Source organism: Carcharodon carcharias, chromosome 7 (genome assembly GCF_017639515.1).
Source record: "Carcharodon carcharias isolate sCarCar2 chromosome 7, sCarCar2.pri, whole genome shotgun sequence".
NCBI lineage: Eukaryota > Metazoa > Chordata > Chondrichthyes > Lamniformes > Lamnidae > Carcharodon > Carcharodon carcharias.
The window spans coordinates 47,023,244-47,041,131 of record NC_054473.1 but is presented as its reverse complement, the minus strand read 5'-3'; the positions used below and the strand labels follow the sequence as shown (position 1 = coordinate 47,041,131).

The 17,888-nt window shown below is 42.2% G+C and overlaps 1 protein-coding gene across 2 annotated transcripts in view; it reads left to right on the top strand.

Moving 5' to 3' along the window:
* The window catches only part of LOC121279680 (cadherin-related family member 3-like), a 125,769-nt gene that overhangs the window by 52,066 nt on the left and 55,815 nt on the right, over positions 1-17,888 (top strand). The window contains exons 6-9 of one of the 2 annotated variants that reach the window (XM_041190908.1): positions 2,488-2,579; positions 5,832-5,939; positions 9,558-9,754; positions 17,175-17,352. In XM_041190908.1, coding sequence (XP_041046842.1) covers positions 2,488-2,579; positions 5,832-5,939; positions 9,558-9,754; positions 17,175-17,352 — 575 coding nt within the window. Of the gene's footprint in view, positions 1-2,487; positions 2,580-5,828; positions 5,940-9,557; positions 9,755-17,174; positions 17,353-17,888 lie in introns of both variants that reach the window. The other variant, XM_041190907.1, reaches the window with a different exon arrangement.

Genomic DNA, 17,888 nt, shown 5'->3' with positions numbered 1-17,888 from the left:
GTGGCGGGCTAATACATTCCAGCAAACAGTCCCATCATTTAGCAATTACACCCCTCCTTCCTGATTCAGGGACAAAATAAGTTTGAAAGACTGTCCGCAGCTTAGCCTAACCCTTTATAGTTCTAAAATTAGGCAGCTGATCAAGTAACATAAACATGGAATCAAGATAATTTGTTTTAAAAAAAGCTATGACTTGGATAATGATGCAAACTAGTACAAGATTAGCAAAGAAAATATCTAACCGCGGCAAACCCTTGATATCAAGAATATTTTGCAAAGAAATGTTGAGTATTTCACCTTGTGTTAGATTGTGATGTTTATGGAAGCCATTTTTAGATTTTGACCTAACGGTAATTGTTTTTACACAGGTTTTCCCTTATTTAATTGCTTGTCCAATAAATATTAAAATGATAACCAGTCTCAAGATTCTGAGGGCACTACCTCTGTAGATGGTGCTGTGTCCTAATTTTATCCCATGTTGCATGATGGTGCTGCCAATAGGAATAAATACAACCTCACTTTTGGATTCTTGCAACAGGAAAAAAATATATAAGTTATTTAAGGAGCATAAAGAACTCAGAAAAAAACAGTAAAATATATAGCCCCAGAACATAAATAGGGAATGAGGGTAACACACAAGATAAAAGGCACTGGTTGTCAACTGCAGCCATGGCTAAATATGACCCATAGAAATAAAGTCCTGTAAAGCACATGTATTAAGAATAGAGCATGCAAGTAAAGGTTTGGGAAGGATAGTGGTTGTCAGGAATGGAAAGGTAGAACTGAGCAAACTCCATTAGGAAACAAATCAACCCCTGCACTTTCTAGCAGGGGAAAGTTCAACTGAAGGTCCAGAAGTAAGAACATTTTAGCAAAGATTGGGAAAGAACAACTGGAGACATGAAAGCATGAGAAGAGATCAAAAATGAAAACCAGATGCTAAACTGAAATCAGATGCTGCCCTCGTGTTGAAGGAAGAATGTTGACATTTCCCCCCATTTCCCACCCCTAGCTAAAGGTTAATCTGGCTCAACCCCACTGGAGCACAAAGGTTCCATGCAGGAAGGACAACACATATACCTCCCAGCGAATACTGAGCTCCCTCCCTCCATTGAAGAACAAGGCTAACACTGACAGCCCATCTACTGAGACAAGAATAAAAACCCCACTCACTACTGAGGAACAGCTACATACCACAGAGATGTCTCTTCACTAAGGATTTGCACTGAGCTCCCTCCAAGACAATCTTCTGCTTTCCCATGTCCCTAACTCCTCACTTGCATCTTATTTTCCTCTCTGTGCCTCTCCTCAAGCCATCCCCTCTATACTCCTTCCCTCTCCTGTAATGTCCACTCCCTTGTTGTCCCTCCCCTCTCTTCTTCCCCATCTCTCATCTGCCTCTGTTCCCTTCCCTCCTAATCACCTCCAATTCCCTCTCCCATCCCCATCCACATTTCTGCCTTATTTCTCATCTCTCACATTTCTTTCCAATTCTATGTAAATTAGATAAAGTTCTGAATGGCATGTGTAGCATTCTGAATCCTATTTAATACACTGCGCAATATGCCAGGTAAAAGGCAGGACATTTTATTCTTTTGTAAACTTCTTAATAATGAAGATTGTTGCAGATTATTGCTCTTTAAGTCCATTGTGTCAATTACTTTGAATTATAACTACACATCTATTAACCCCTCCTCTCCACTTTCCTCCATCTTCTGTCCTGTCCCTCACTTCCCCTCTTGTAGGTAGTGCATGCCAAACTGTGCGGAAGAGATGCACTAAGTAAATGTTCTGATGTGTTCATTATCTTGATAGTGGGCAAAGGAAAACACTGCTTTCATATTACTGAGCTTATGCTTATGGTAACAGCAAATTGATCTCCAGGGAAATAAAACACTGCAGATAAAATTACAAATTTCCATCAATAATACTGGATTAAAGGGATGTTTTACATTAGATTTTGTTTCAAAGTGGTTGGTAGATTCTAAACTAGCTAGATATGTCCAGAACTAAGTGTTCAGAGAGACACTCTGGCCTGGCCCTATAATGCGAATAAAGAATGGGTACTTAACAATCTCATATTCGACATAGCTTTTGTTCATTAATAAATGTTGTCAAGTTTAATTTATGTCACTGAGTAAAAATACCTGTCACTTGTCTTATTTGCAGCGAAGTAAGAAGGAAAATTCTTCCTGTGGATAGTTTGAGTTGTCAGACTGAGCACATAATGAAATATCATATTTTGTATTTTTTCTTATTTCCTTTGATAAAATTACAACATTTCATCCCATACACAGTGAACATTTACAGGTTAGCATTTTAGCAATGAACCTTCAGAGTCTTGTGTATAACAAAAATAAATAATAATGAATTTATGCATTAGAAACATTAAGATGTATTCGGATTTAGTTTTACTTAAGAAATTTAATGAATGTATTTCAGAATTCCTTTCTTTCGGAAGTTTTAATGGATTTTGTTTTTCAATAGTACTCGCTATCAGGCACCACAGACTTTCAGATAGATGCTACTGGTTCCATATATGTAGCAAATACACTTGATTATGAAAATGCAACAAAGAGGTAAACTGAGGATGATTTAGCATGATTTACTTTGATTCGTTTTTCTAAAGAGGAAAAAATGAGAGATTTATATTCATAAGCATCTTATCATATCCTGTTCAGGACATCCCACAGTGCTTCAAAACCAATTATTTACTTTTGAAAAGCAGTTACTGTTGTCAGGCAAATATACCAGACAATTTTAATTCAGCATGGCTCCACAAACACTAAGTGAGATGTATAGTCATTTAATTTGATTTTGACAGAGAAGGGAATGTTGGTCCAGGATAAAGGACAATTCTCTGCTTGGTTTCCAAATAGTACTGCACAATCTTACACCCAACTGAACTGAATGGGACCTTAGTTTAATGGTATCTCCAAAAGCTGTGACCTCTGACAGTGCAGCACTTTCCTGATACTGCACTGAAGTATCAGCCCAGATTATGTGCTCAAGTCCCTGGAGTGGGTCTTGAACCACAATCCTCTGTCTCAAAAGAGGAGAGGACTACCAAGAAAGTTAAGCTGAGAATCCATTTACTGACCTCCTGCTGTCAGTTGAGCTTCCCAGCAAAACAGTGTGGTGGTGGGCGTAATATATTAAATATCTATTTAAATTATATTACTTTATATGGTTTCATGGGATAATGTGACAGAACTGTTACGTTCTAAAACCTCAGAGATATCAACAAGGATTGCAGAAATGGGTGAGCTTAGTGTCAAACACAAAGGGTCACACCCAAATTCTTAGTGCATAGGCTAGAGTTATTTCCATTCTGATTTCTCTATTTTTGTATACCTTTCTTCATTTATTTAAGAATTAAAATTCATATCATTGAAAATGAGTCAAGCTTTTACCTGTTTGCTATTTGACTTTAGGTCAATAACATCATTATTTATGACCTGTCTCCAAGATCAATTTGTTCGGTTCAGTCTTGAACTGACCCAACAATTTGAATCAAGTTTGTTTTGTTTCTACAAAGATGAACACGGAGAAAAATAAATAATATCTCGATTTTAATAAAGCAAATTTAAACACAGATCAAAAAGGACAAATTTCTGATGTCCATTCCACCCAACCTAATGTGTAATAGGTTATAGTTAAATGGGAGTTCATTGTTTCCTAAAAGACAAAATATTGTACATGTAAACCTGAAACAAAAAGAAGAAATGCAGAAAACACTCAGCAGGTTAGTCAGTTTCAATGTAGAGAAACAATGGGTAGAATTTTTACTCCCATTTGGGGCAAGTACAGAGGAGGGCGGCTGAGAAATTTTGCACCCCCAGCCAGCATGCCAGTTTGGCGGCAGCATTCTGGCCTGGGCTATTTTTCCTCCTATTGGCCCTTCAAATTCAAGAGCCTGCCCACCATCCTTAATTGGATGGTGAATGCACCCTCTGACCACTAATTGGTCAATTCTGAGAAAATCACTGTCAGTTGATCCTTATTTGACTCCAAAATCGGGGTTCTGATCCAAAATCCAAAATCCTGCCTGATGAGTTCATTTTCCAAGTTTAATTCTTCATCAGAACTGAATTCTGATGAAGGGTCTCACCTGAAATGTGGCATTTGGAGAAGTTCGGGTGCTGTAGGTCACAATGCAAAATTTGCAACTCTTATGCTGTCTTTCTGCCAGCATATTGACCAGTCATGAATTGAGTTTCCCCCCTGTGTTTGGTGTGAGAAAACGGACAAATGCACTCTCTGGGATAGAGAATAAACCATTACTATGTTGAGTAGCTGTGGGAGAAAAATGCACAGGAAGTCACGCAATCTCTGTAACCTGCTGCACTTGGAGGGATGTGCAGGAAAAGATATACTATTGAATAGAAGTGCCAAGATAAACAATGAGAATTATTGTCAGTTACAATACATTTGCATGTGTAGATATGGTAGCCACTTAGTTTATTTTGTATAAATGGAATGCTATTTATCCTACCTTGGTAGGAATACCATGGTGTTAGCCATGTTTGCCTGAATGGTTTCACGCAAAAGTCTAGTTAACTTATCTTTAGATAGCACTTTGCTGGAAGTAAAGTAAGGTAACAAGGGAATTTTTTGAACTTTTACAACAGGCTACAAAATGGTAGACCTGCTTACTATAATTCTTTATACTTAGGGAAAGTCACAGAGCTGATAAAATATGTTTGCCCCTTTATTTGAAGCTGCATGCTTAAAGATAAAGGGCAATATTCAATGGACCAGATGTTCAAAACGTACCTTGGATGAGTTTCGGGCCCTGAGCCCATGTCTCAGCTGTATCTCTCTTGTGACATTATTTTTAAATTCAAATGCCCTAATTGAGCAGGAAGTAAATTTGGCATCCAATTAGCAATGACGAGTGCCAACAGGAGGTGGGAGTTGCCTGCCTGGTGCCAGTGGCAAAGTCAGATAGACCATGCAGCTCCTTAGAAGACTAGAAGCCGAAACAGAGAGTAAAGTGGCCATGGACACCTATCTGATGCTAGTTGCCCCATCAAAATTAATTTTTAGACAAAAACAGACAAGCCTTCTTTGGTCCTGTGGTAAACACAGCAGTTCTGCACTAATGTGCGCCAGGCTGTTTGGCTTCACCAATAAAAACTTTACAAATTCCATTCTCCACAGGACAGACCCCTTAAAAAGCTCCTAAATAAACTGGCTCAGTAATTGGGATGAGCCGGGTTTCCTATTTCCACCCCTACCGCCAGCACTTTGAAAATCTCAAACTGTTCTGGAGGCATCAAGACCCAGAGACCACCTCCAGGACCGTGATTTTCAAATCACACCCACGCTGGGTCCTGACCCAGTGGTCATTTGAAAATCCGGCCTCATTACTCTTTTTGATTATGTTTGTTGTTGTGAACTATCTTTGAGTAATTGTCTATCTAGATCCCAAGTCCCTTTGCTAATTTACAGTTCCTAATCTCTCACCATTAAGAAAATATTCTTGTATTTCTTGGATCCAAGGTCAATGACCTTACATTTCTCTACACTGATTTCCATCTGCTATAGGTTTTCCCACTTACTTAGGCTGCCCATGTTTCTTTGTAATTTCTTGCTGCCATCTACACAACTTACTAAACCTTTCTGTAAATTTGGATATATAACTCTCTATTCCTTCATCCGAGCTAATGAGATACATTGTATAAAGCTGAGGTTTCAGATTAGATCCCCAGGCAACACTACAAGTGGGAATGCACTTAATGTTTGTTTTAGTATTGTGCTAAAAATGCAATTATTATATGTAGATTATTAACTAATGTTTAACTAATGCACACGGTTATCATCAGAAGCTATTCGTTGTCAGTGAAGGTAGAGGATGCAAACGGTCTGTTCATTACTGGAGTTGTGAAAGTGTTCATCATCAACGTCAATGATAATAGTCCAGTATTATCTTGCATGTAAGTGTCTGCAATTATTCTACGAACTATAGTGTATCTTGGGACTTGTTTTAATGGACTATGCTGCTGCCAGGCATCATTGTTGACCAACTGCATGTTTCAGAAGTCCAAGCCCATGCTGCCTGCAATTTTCTGACCAATGAAATTAATAGTTGGAAAACATTGGGCAGTTCACATCTAAATTTTTGAGTTGAGCTGGTGACCCTTGTTGATAGAAGGACTGCAGCGCAAAATTGGCCCCGTTACCTCCTCAGTTGAAGTACGAGTATGTGCATTTGGTCAAGAATGATTGAGTTTTAACATTTTAGGAATTTCCATGAATGAATGGATTTCAATGCTGAAATCTCAGCTGGTTTATATTCTGACGAAATGTCTCAAATTAGAAAATAGTCTGTTTAGTTACGTTTTAAATTGGATGATGGTTTTCTTTAGTGCTGGTTAAAGTGAGGGATGCCTCTGCTGAGCATTGGAACATTCTCCAACTTTCTTGCATCTGGATTTCCCACACCCATTACAGTACAGGTTAGAAGTAAGGTAAAGTTTCACCTACACCAGCTTAATAATACACATAATACATAATCTCAGAAGAACATACTGAGTACGCCACCAAACCAAATCCCATTTTTTACATCAGCTGCCTTTATGAATTCTTTGAATAACATTTAAGTAACATTTAGCATTAATTTTTGGGTAGCTTTGTGTTGCAGGCCTATGTCTATTAAGAATTGGGTTTGGACAGGCAAACCTCATTGCATGTAAGCTTTGAAACATCATTCTTTGCAGGGTGAGAGGACTGTGTTCTAGTCCACTTTGCCAGACAGGCAATGTGCAATTTACTTATCTAGCCAAACGCACAACATTTTTTGCATTTTATTTTTGATGCTGGTATGCCTTTCATAGTCATGCAGTAGAATGTCGTTCTCTTTTACACCAAATGTTAATAAGCACTTGGGTATGATGTAGAGGTCTTAACAGTAAATTGTATTTATATAGTGCCTTTTATGTAATAAAATCTTCCAAGGCACTTCACAGGAACGTTATAAAGCAAGATTTGACACCGAGCCACATAAAGCGATATTAGGGCAGGTAGCCAAAGCTTGGTTAATGAGTTAGGTTTTAAGCAGCATCTTAAAGAAAGGTAAAGAGCTGCAGAGGTATAGGACTGGAGTTCCACAGCTTAGGCATGGTCACCAATGGTGGAGCAATTAAAATTGGGGATGCTCACAGAAGCCAGAATTAGATGAGTGCGGATATCTTGGAGGGCTGTGGCCATTCTGATCCTTATTGGCATTTCTGAACAAGTGGCTAAGCTGCCGGCCTAAATCTGGCATAGTGCTTCATTAAATATTAAGGTCCTGCCAACTTTTCTTCCAGGTGAAGTCTTTCAGAATAGGATTCAAAACTAAAGAAGCCTTTGAACATAAGGTTTTACTTGCCTTTTGTAGTTCGGGGTGGGGGGGAGGGGGGGGTGGGGGGTGGCATGAGGAGCAAGTCTCACACAAAAAGTTTAGGCCTCCCTGGCCTGAACTCTATTCCCCTTCCTCTTGTAGAATGCCCATATCACCCCTATGCCCACACTAACTGGAGTCCAAGTGAGTGACCCTTGGCTGCCCAGAGCCTTACAATCGCTGTCTGCCCACTTTCTGTCAGGAACAAGAGGGAGGGGCAGCATGTTAATGAGGTCAGCAGTTAAAATTAGTGGCTTCATTCCCCTACTGGTGGCTCAGAAATGACTTGCCAACAAGGTTTCTCCCTCGCCATCCCTGCCCTCGCCCCCCCCCAACAGCTTCATGTAACAGCACGTAGCCAGGTCCTTAGTTGAAGAAATTTAGCAAAGAAGGGTGTCAAACTATTGTTGCACAGAATCTACAAATGAAATTTAATGGCTTCCTTATTCAACAAATGAATATGGTGTTTCATTTAATAACACTTTAATTTTTATTATTGACAACCTATAACATATGTCTATCCTCTCAAAGGTTTTGCAGATTGTATCCAAATCTCTATGCAGATTCCAACTGATAGTGGTTATTAGCATTTAAAAAGTTTACAGTTCATTTTGGCTTACATTTCTGAGGATGTGGTTACTTAAAAAGCAGTATGCTTAATCTCTAATAAACATGCAAAACAACAATATTAATAAGTGCAAAAACAATTGCATAACTGCCCCACATATAATTTGGTTCTGAAAATACATTGCCTGCAGACAGTAGAATTCAGCTTTCACATACACCATTTTAGACCTTAAAACAGTAAAGTGTGTATATGAAGCATGGTAGGAAATAGAGATAGTTTCAGTGAGTTATATTTGTATTTATGGGTTAGGAATGAGTTTTAGCTTTAAAGTTTAAGTTTGATTTGTATTTCTGTATTTATGTGTCAAGAAAAGGGCATGTTGAGTTTTAGTTCACTTTAAAAGGTGCCTGCAATTCTAATGAGAGTTTACGACTGTAAGAGAAGTTAAGCAAACACAAGAATAGAAAAACTAGGCTGTTGCCTAGCAACAAGGGTCCAGAGAGGCAGGCCCCTCCCAGACACACACACAAGAAGCTAGAAACAGCAGTTTTGAGTTTCAGTTTTGAAGACAGCTGCCAGAGAGAGCCTGGAGCAAAAGGGACAGATAGCCAGTCCAAAGCTGAAGGAAAACGTTCCCAAATCCAGCACATTGGAACAGAAGAAAGCCCCAAGCAGACATTCTAGTCAAAGGAAGGACAGAAATGTGGAAAAGGTCCTGTTAAGTGAAGTTAAGAGAGAAAGACTCCAAGCTTCAGGAAACAGAGTCAAAATGAGATAAAGGCTTGTGAGAAGTCAGAAGGTCCAAAGAGGCAACTGAAGACCTGGAAGAAAGCTTGAATGCATGTGGTGACCCAGGGAAGAGGAACATCAGGAGTGTTCGAAACCCTGGAGCTGAACCCTTGCGGAAGGTGTCTGAGAGAAAGCATCGGTTTGGAAAAAGATTCCAAAGCGAGTCCTTGGAGAGTAGAGATTGGAAACCCTCGTGTGAAAGACGGAGTTTGGTGAGATCGGTTGGCTCACAGTGTGACAAGCGTCTGGAGGTGTGGGTGGAGTTAAGGAGATATCCATAGCATCTAGTTGAGGTGGCATCTGTCACTTGGTTTCAGAGTATGGTGTGTCTGACCACAGCTGGCCAATTGGACATGGACTGTGTACTCTTTGTGAACATTAGAGTATAAGATAGCTTTGGTAACTTGTGTTATCCTTACAAATCTATATATATCTGTAAAGGTATAGCTGTGGGTGAAGGAGCATTGTAATATAGTTAATCTTTTCTTCTTTAATAAATGGTTTATGTTTTATTAAAAGTTCGTTAGCTGACTCTGGTGACCCTGTTAGTAGCCACTCTCCATGTATCTAAACAAGCAAATAAAAGTGAGAATCTATCAAGCTGGGTTCCACTCTGGTATCAAGCCTGTCCAGTGGTAATCTCAGCTGGGGATCATAACAAGTATATGATTGACATTATCATGGAGCTTCTTGCAGTGGAAGAAGGTTTGATTAATTAGTGGTCAAGAATTAAAATATATATATTTAATAATGGATTTAAAAAGTGAACAGTATTTTCCTCTGTTTCAGTCTAACTAAATTTATTTTATTTAGTTTCAAAAATAGAACTAATGGCACAGAAACTGATGTGGTAGAAAAATCTGACTCAGGGAAGACAGCAATTATAAGCCTAGATGAAGAGCTTGCAGTTGGAACGATTGCTGCAATTTGCACAGCTACTGATGCTGATGTTATGGGTGACATCACCTACCAGCTTGACCCTGCAAGTCATTATTTTGCCATCGATAAAGGTAAGCTCATCATTAATTATACATTGTAGATGTATTGATCATTGCCATGCTGATTTTGGGTTTAGGGCCTAAAAATGCTCATTATAATTCTTAGGACAACAGATGAGCATTACATGTAAAAAAACTGTGCTACGTAAAGAGCATCTTAAAGGAGAAGAGCAAATAGGCGGAGATGTTTTAAGAAGGGGATTCAAGGGATTAGGGCCTAGGCAGCTAAATGCATAGTCACCAATGATGGAGTGAAGGAAGTCAAAGCTGCGCAGGAGAGCAGAATTGGTGCAGATTCCTTGAATGGTCATAGCGCTGGAACAGGATTGCAGAATTTGGGAGGGGCAAGGCCTTTAGAAATTTTAATACAAACTTAAATCACAGTGTTGTAGGGCTGAGAACCACTGTAGGTCAGCAAGCAGAGAGGAAAGTTACGTGAGATGTGATTTGACTTTTGAGAAACCTTTGAAAGTGATAGCTTTATAAATTAATAATGAATTAACTTCAGTTTAGATTAATGTTCCTACACTCACTGCCTGACTGAAGGATTTTGGCATTTCGCAACATAGGAAATCAGTAAAAACTGACACTCAGGGCGGAATTGCCTGTGCCCGCTGGTGTCAAGCGTGTTTGGTGGCATGAGCGGACAATATGGCAAGAAGGCAAAAAATCAGTTTTGCAACACCATGAAACCAGTTTGTGATCGTCCATTCTGCCCGCCGATGGTGGGCCATGTTCCCTGCCATTGGACGTTGGGAACCACATTGTAATATATTAGCATATCATTATAAGACCAGCCCACTGGACTCATCCATCCCCACTTGATCGTCAGCGGGAAAACATTCCCTTGAAGAACACGTCTTGACAAGTGTGATGTGCAGAGGTCGGGACTTAGCCGTCAAGGCTTTGCTCACATCGCGGACATCCGAGAAGCAGAAGGTGCTGGAGCCAACAGCAACGAGACACTGGAGGAATGTCCATGGCATGCTGGGTGGATTCTCATAGACATGGCTCCGCTGTGAAGCAGCTCATGGAACTTAGATAGTTACCTTTCATGCTCACAATGGATGATGGTCGAGGAGGTGGGAGAGGAAGGTCTAGGATCGGGAGAGGAAGAGAGTTGTCGGGAGGGGTGAGGTTGGGAATGGAGTATGAAGGTGTCAGAGAGGGTAAGGTTGGGTGTGGGGAGAAGGAGTATGGGGCAAGGAGGGGGTAATGGGGGAGAAGATGGCAACTGGGGAGTTAGATGTAAGGGGGGGAGTGGAAGGTGTGAGGGAAGGAGTGTGGACAGGGCAAGGAGTGCAGGGAGGGGAGGGAGTCCAGGGGCAGGAAGGAGTGCGGAGAGGGTAGGGGTTAAGGGTGGAGGAAGTAGTAAGAGTAGAGGAAGGAGTCGGGAAGGGGTAAGGAGTAAAGCTGGAGGAAGAAGTAAGATGTCTGAGAGAGTCAGGAAGGTGAAGGAGTAAGGCTGGAGGAAGAGGTGAGGCTGGAGGAAGAGGTAAGGCTGGAGGAAGGAGTCAGGAAGGGGGGAGGGACTAAGCGGGAAGGGGGGTCCGGGGGAACGGGAGGACTAAGGAGGGGAAGAGGTTCCAGTTGAAGGGGTGGGAAGGGGGGGAGGTGTTCCAGGGGGCTGGGGTTCTGGGGGGATGGGGTTCTGGTTGGAGGGGGGGGGGGGGAAGGAATGTGAAGGGGAGAAGGAATTCCACGGTGGAAGGGTTTGAAGGGGGGGAAGGGGTCCAGTGGGGGTAATGTGCAAGTGAACATGCAAAGGAGGGGTCTGATAGGTCTGTGCCTGTTTCCTGGGGACTGAACTAAGGGCAGGCGTGGTATGAAGGAAGGGTGAGAATGGCCGAGGGCAGAGTGAGGTGGTAGGGTGGGAGGGTGAGGGTTCAATGGTAGAGATAGAAGAGACAGTGAGAGTGCTTGGTGGGAACTCGGATGCAGACACAGACCCTAGAGGTGGGAAGGAGGAGGTCAGGGAGGTAAATGTGGATGTCGGTGGGATTTGCAGGAAGGAAGGAAAAGGATTGGTAGGTCATGGAGTGGAAGTGGAAAGTGACGCCAGGGGGTTCAACTTTGATGGGAGAAAAGAAGTGGGTGACTGGAGGAGGGGAAAAGATGGGGGACCTTACGATAAAGTGAATCCAGATCATGCTGTCCAAACTGAAACTGAAACAACAATCGTGGTGGATGAGATCAGATGCTGCATTGGGTATGTGGAGTTACAGGTCAGCTCAGATGGACAAATGAAAGCGAACCCCAGCAGTCAGCATTGAAAATGCTCAGAACATTGAGGTGAGTGTGATACGTGAAGGATCCGGGTGTGTGTGGGAGAGTGCTTGCATGAGGCTCCAAAAGGCCCTGCCACACACACACTTCTCCCTCCATAATCACACGTGGGCCAGCTGCTCCCTTTGCAGTGAGAGAGGACAAGGTTGAGGGGCTCACAGGCAAAGGGGACTCGGAGGGAGAGGACAGCCTCTGAGATTCCTGAGTGGATGAACTAGGGGTGTCCAGCTGCCGCTCTTCCTCCCTTCAGGTGCCTGGGGGCCCTGGCCTGATTCATTGAGGGGAAGGAGCACCTGGAAGGACATCGAGGTGCCTCGTTTCCCTTTGCGTTGCCAATAAAGGAACTCACCCATGGCTCCCACAATGGAATGCAGGTCTGCACACATCTCCGTGTTCTGCTGGACCAGGGTCTCCCAGCTGTCCACTGTCCTCCCCTTGGAGACCTCCATACATGCACATGTGGGAACCACTGCATCAGAGAGCAGGTGGATGCACTCCTTTAACTCGCTGCCACTCTGTGTGAGGGCTTTCAACAGCTCTGCATGATGTTCCCCCGCCTTTTGCTGACTCACTAGGATGAGTTGGAAGACCAAATCCAGAGGCTCCTCATCTGACTCGGCTCCTCCCCAGCAGTCCTCCGAGTGCTGGGGAGCTCAGCTAAACCTGTTTCCTGCTGCTGTGGATACGTGTCCGTGTGGTGACCACCAGATTGTGAACCCGAATCTGCTCTAGACCTTGGCCCCACCGAGGTGTGTGTCTTTGCGCTGGTGGAGGGTGTGAGTAAGCACTGTGATGGGTCTTCCAGGCTGCTTATTTCCACCTCTGCACTGGAGGAGGGGTCCTTTTGGCTGCAGATGAGGACGTGGATGGAGCTGAAGGACTGACTGGCTGAGGGCATTGGTCACTTGGCAGAGCTCCCTGTGAACCAAAGTAGAGATAATTAATGCAAGGGAGCAGAGTCAAAAGCAGGAGAGGGAGCACTCTCAGCTGTGTTGAGAGAGGGATGATGTGGTGCAGGATCCTCAGGTGGGTGTTCACCGCTGACATCACCGTCACCACAGGCGCAGTCCATGTCCTCACCAGTCAGCATGATGACATGCTCCTCAATGTGAACGAGGGGCCTCATGTGGCCCACTCCATCCCTGGTCTGGGACCTCTTCCTGCTGCTGTGAGCCAGCTTCTCCTGCATGAAAACAAATGGAGTGGAAGCAGGATATATGGTACTGTGTGGAATGTTTGTTTGGTGAACAGAGCCATGGACAGATGAGGACGCGAGCTCCGGAGGATATGAACCTGATGCAGATGTGAGGATGTGTGTGAGAGTTAGTGGTGTTGTCCCTTGAGTTGTGAGATCCCTGTGGATGTGTGATGGGTTTGTGAGTGTGTGAGCTGAGAGTGATGAGAAGAGCGAATTATCCTGACAGAATCAATGAGACCATTCATCCCAAACTGGGTGGCTGTCCTCTTTTGCAGGGATTGGTGCTGACCACTGCTACCACTGCCTGCCATGTTGGATTGGTGATGCACTGCCCACCCTGTGGCCAGGGCCAGGGTAGGGGACACTGTGACGGGCCTCCATGGCGTCCAAAATGCATTCCCGTGACATGTCACTAAACCTGGGGACTGCAGTCTTTTTGCCTTTCGTGGACATCTTCAGTAGTCATGGGCTGGAAGCACTGAGATATGTGTGTGTGGATGGACTTTAAATATGGTGCCCGTTGTGATGATGTGATGAGGTGATGGCGTGGCGTGTGAATGACAGCCTGCCCGCCATCGAAACGGCGTGTTTCCCGGGAATGCATAATTAATGCGACGGGTTTGGGAGAATACGGTATGAAAATTTTACCCGCCCACTACCACACTCAGTACAAACCTGGGACGATTCCGCCCTCAATCGTTATTTAAATAGATCACAACAGAGAAAAAACTATGGTTACAATATATCTTTCAACTCTCGCTTCCAGTTACTTACTATAGCTTATTAAACGCAATCATAGAACATTGATTACAGTATAGTGGTTTCAGAGTCTTGGCCAGATTAGACTGACCACTGGCATAACTATTGCAACCTTATGGTCTGAATTTTCAGCTCGGCGGGTGGATGTGATTGGTGGGCCTGGGAGCAGTTGGGAAATGGACCGCCGACCGCGATTGGCCTCCGACTGCGATTTTACGCTGTCTGGCCAATTAATGGCTTTGAAAAGCTCAGCGCTGCTGGGGTGGGGGCGGGAGGAAGGCAGGCAATTACTTTTCCGCAGGCGTGGGCAAGCACTGGCAGAAAGCTCCCTGAAGGCAGAGAGCTGCCTCATGGAGCTGAAGACCTGAAACCCAGGAAATAAAGTTTTTAAAATCAGGAAAGAAACGTCCAAACATCACAATCAGGCACCTGAACATATAGATTATCAAAATGGTGTCCACAGATTTCTATTTTTACTTTATTTAATAACGGAAACCTCATCCCGCCCTTGGATGAGGTTTGCTGAAAAAGATAAAGTCTGCCTGGCTGATTTGTCTACCTGCCTAGCCTAAGGTTGGAAAGGCTACATAAAATGACAGACATTTGCGCTGTTAATGGCCTTAATTGCCCTCTTAATTGTCGGCTAGCATGCTTCTGACTTTTGTGCGCGTCTGCTGATTGAAATATCGTGCGAGTGTAGGATGACGTCGAGACCCTCGCCCGATGTCATCTCGCATTATTTCATGCCCAATTGGGTTGAGTGCGTGCCCACCCAATCAGCGTAATATTCAGTCCTATGTTAACCTTTGCACATTTAATGAATTTCCTGGTCATCAAGGTGCTGGATGTTGAGCTAAGAAGCATCAATTTGTGCGTAGATCTGTTATAAAACATTTCTTTTCAGCCTGATAGCTGAAATATTTGATTTATGATAATATTTTCTATTACATTTTGAACTTTTGAATGCAAGTGGTGTTTTTCATTATGCCCTTTGGATGAACATGACAGAGATGTAGAAATGAGGGAGCAGCAATCCCATCTGCAAATTAAGGCCACAGCTGAGCTGTTAGTAGCTGTGCCAACTCTATGGTACATGTTAGCAGCAGGTGTCCGGATGGAAGAACTCTGCAGCTGGCGTTCTGGTGATCAAACCCTATAAAGACACATTTCAGCAAGCATGCTTGGTGTTATCTTAATGTGTGTGGCACTTTGGTGTGTGTGTGGCCAATCTGACTTTGCTGGATAATCACCCTGGGATGCCTTCTTTAATGTGATAACATGTGCTTGGCATGTGATAAGGATAATTCTGAAAAATTATCTGGTATAATGGCTATTTAGACTTTCATATTTATTTGCGCTGTCAAAAAAGTTGCCACAACCCAAAGAGTAAAGTAGAGGCTCTGATTGTCTGCCAAAGTATTCTCTGTCTACAAATTTGGGTGTATAGGTCCTGGCAGCCCAGAATGAAAAAACAGGAAAGACTGAGAGAAAAGAATACTGGTCTGAATTGGTCTTCAAACCTTAAAATGGAACACCAGTAAAAACTGGGAAATAAGAGTACTGGGCCGAACTGTTGTTTCCTTCTGGGAGGTAAGCATAGCTCCTTGAGCCTATTCTGCCATTCAGTTAGATCACAGATGATCTGTATCTTAACCCCATCTACCTTGGTTCCGCACCCCTTAATATCCTTTCCAAACAAAAGTCTATCAATCCCAGTTTTGAAGTTTCCAGTTGACCTCTTTTAAAAAAAAAATTCATAGATCACAACTTGAACAGCCCAGAGTCCCTTTGGTAAGCCACCTCCTCAGTAAAGAATCACAAATGGGGTAGGGGAAATTCTCATTAGTAAAGTGACTGATGCCAATAATAGTACTGGGATCACAAACTAAGATTGGCACAAAGATTCACGATTGCCCAGGAGAAAAAAAAGTGACAAAAATTCAAATGAAGAGATATGTTTCAGGAATTGTCTCAAAACTGCTGAATTTCTCTTCTCTCTGGTGCTTATTAATAGTAATAATAATAATAATGGTATTTTATTCAAGAAACACATTCACAGCCTGAAGGCTGAATTGCAGAGTGACTTACATCAAAAAATTCAAATATAAACTAAGTGATCAAATTAAAAACATGCAAACGTGTAACAATCATGTAGTAACAAAAATGGACAGATTCAGCTCAAAACAGGGAAATAGTGTACAGGGTATTAAAAGAAGGGTAATGTTGAATTAACATTACATTAAAATTAAAATATCAAGGTGCCATTCCTACAGATAGTGAAGTACACATAAATTTCATCATTTAAGTAATTGATTGAGTTCCCAAAGCATGTAAGGAATAGGGCTACAAGGGTACCTTTCTATTGCACCTTATGGGGTTGAATTTAGTTGAATTTCTAAGATGCCTCGATTGCTTGGGGTGTGGTGGTGGTAACCAGTTCTAAAATTGGGTAGAATATAAAAGGGATTTTCCAAACTTGGTACAAATCTTCTTGTTTGTAGAGTTTCATCTACTATTTGATGTACTACTCACCCCCTAGCAACCCTGGAAAATCATATATGCTCATCTTATCAACATCGTGAAGGTTTCGCATGTAGCCACAAAAACTCAAGGGAGGCATAAGAGCATCCCTGTGCCATTAGCATTTGATGAGGAAGCTTCTGTTTGTAGAAGCTTCACCCGTAGCCCTCTCATCCCACTGCAAGAATTGAGACTTCTTGTTACAGGTCTTTGACCTTTTATTGTCAGTAGCACCCTGTAAAATAGTGAGGATGTTACAAACTGAGGATTAGCCCTCAAGGTAACACTCATCCACATATTGCTGTATTTTTCTTTTTTATTACTAATTGTAATACCAAATGTAAAAACTTAATGCTCCAGGGGAACTGTTTACCTAGCGTGACTAAACGTTGGTCCTATGGGACTACAGATGGCTAATGAAAGACTACGGCAGACATGTGGTGGCCAGTTGTCTTGGAGAGTGCCAATTTCTATTCAACAGGTCACAGCTTCTGGAATGTAAATAATGTCAGTGATAATAACCCCTCTTTAACTGGTTGTGTTTTTGATTGGACGGGAAACTGGTCTACACTTTGTCTTATTCTTGACTGGTGGGAATCCATGTGGCATTGATCGCATCCGTCATGCCTGTCAAACCAAACCACAGATTCAACTCTGTTTACTTTTCAGATACTGGGAAAGTAATGGTTTTCTCCTGGATGAATAGGGACCTAAATGGATTTCAACAAGTTCAAACATTCTCCGTTAAAGCATGTGACGAGAACTTGAAGTGTGCAGATATTCCTGTCAGGGCAAATATTATTCCACTTAATGACAATGCCCCATTTTGCAATCCATCTGTTTACAGGTGAGTTCTTTATATGAGTCTTTAATATTCTATTATGGCCGAGCAATTAACTTCAAAATTTCTATTTTAACTGTTTAAATAAACTATACAAGATTTCACATCCACATTGTTCTATACGGTATTGAAACTTTCCTATGTGGTGGGTTTGTTATTTACCTTAAAGGCACTTGGGTTGATTTTTTTCCCTTTCCATGCATTACAAAGTTGGCTTTAATCTCACCAACCTGTTCATGAATATTCTTTTTCTGTAATATTGTTGTAAATACTCTGGAAGACAAAAATAAGTGAGGTTTTTCTGAAAGTGGTCCATCTAGCTCCCTATATTTTTGATGCACTGAATGTTCCTTTCTCCTGGTTTTGAAATTACTCTACCTTGCTAACGTTCAGGGATCTCGACCTCTAATGTGTGTAGTGACCGTCTTTAAGTGAAATAATATTTTTTTTCTGTCTCACTAGTTTTCCTGTCATGTGATGCAAAGTGACTTAAAATCATTTATCATAGCTACCATTACACATCTCCATTGATAGAATCAGAG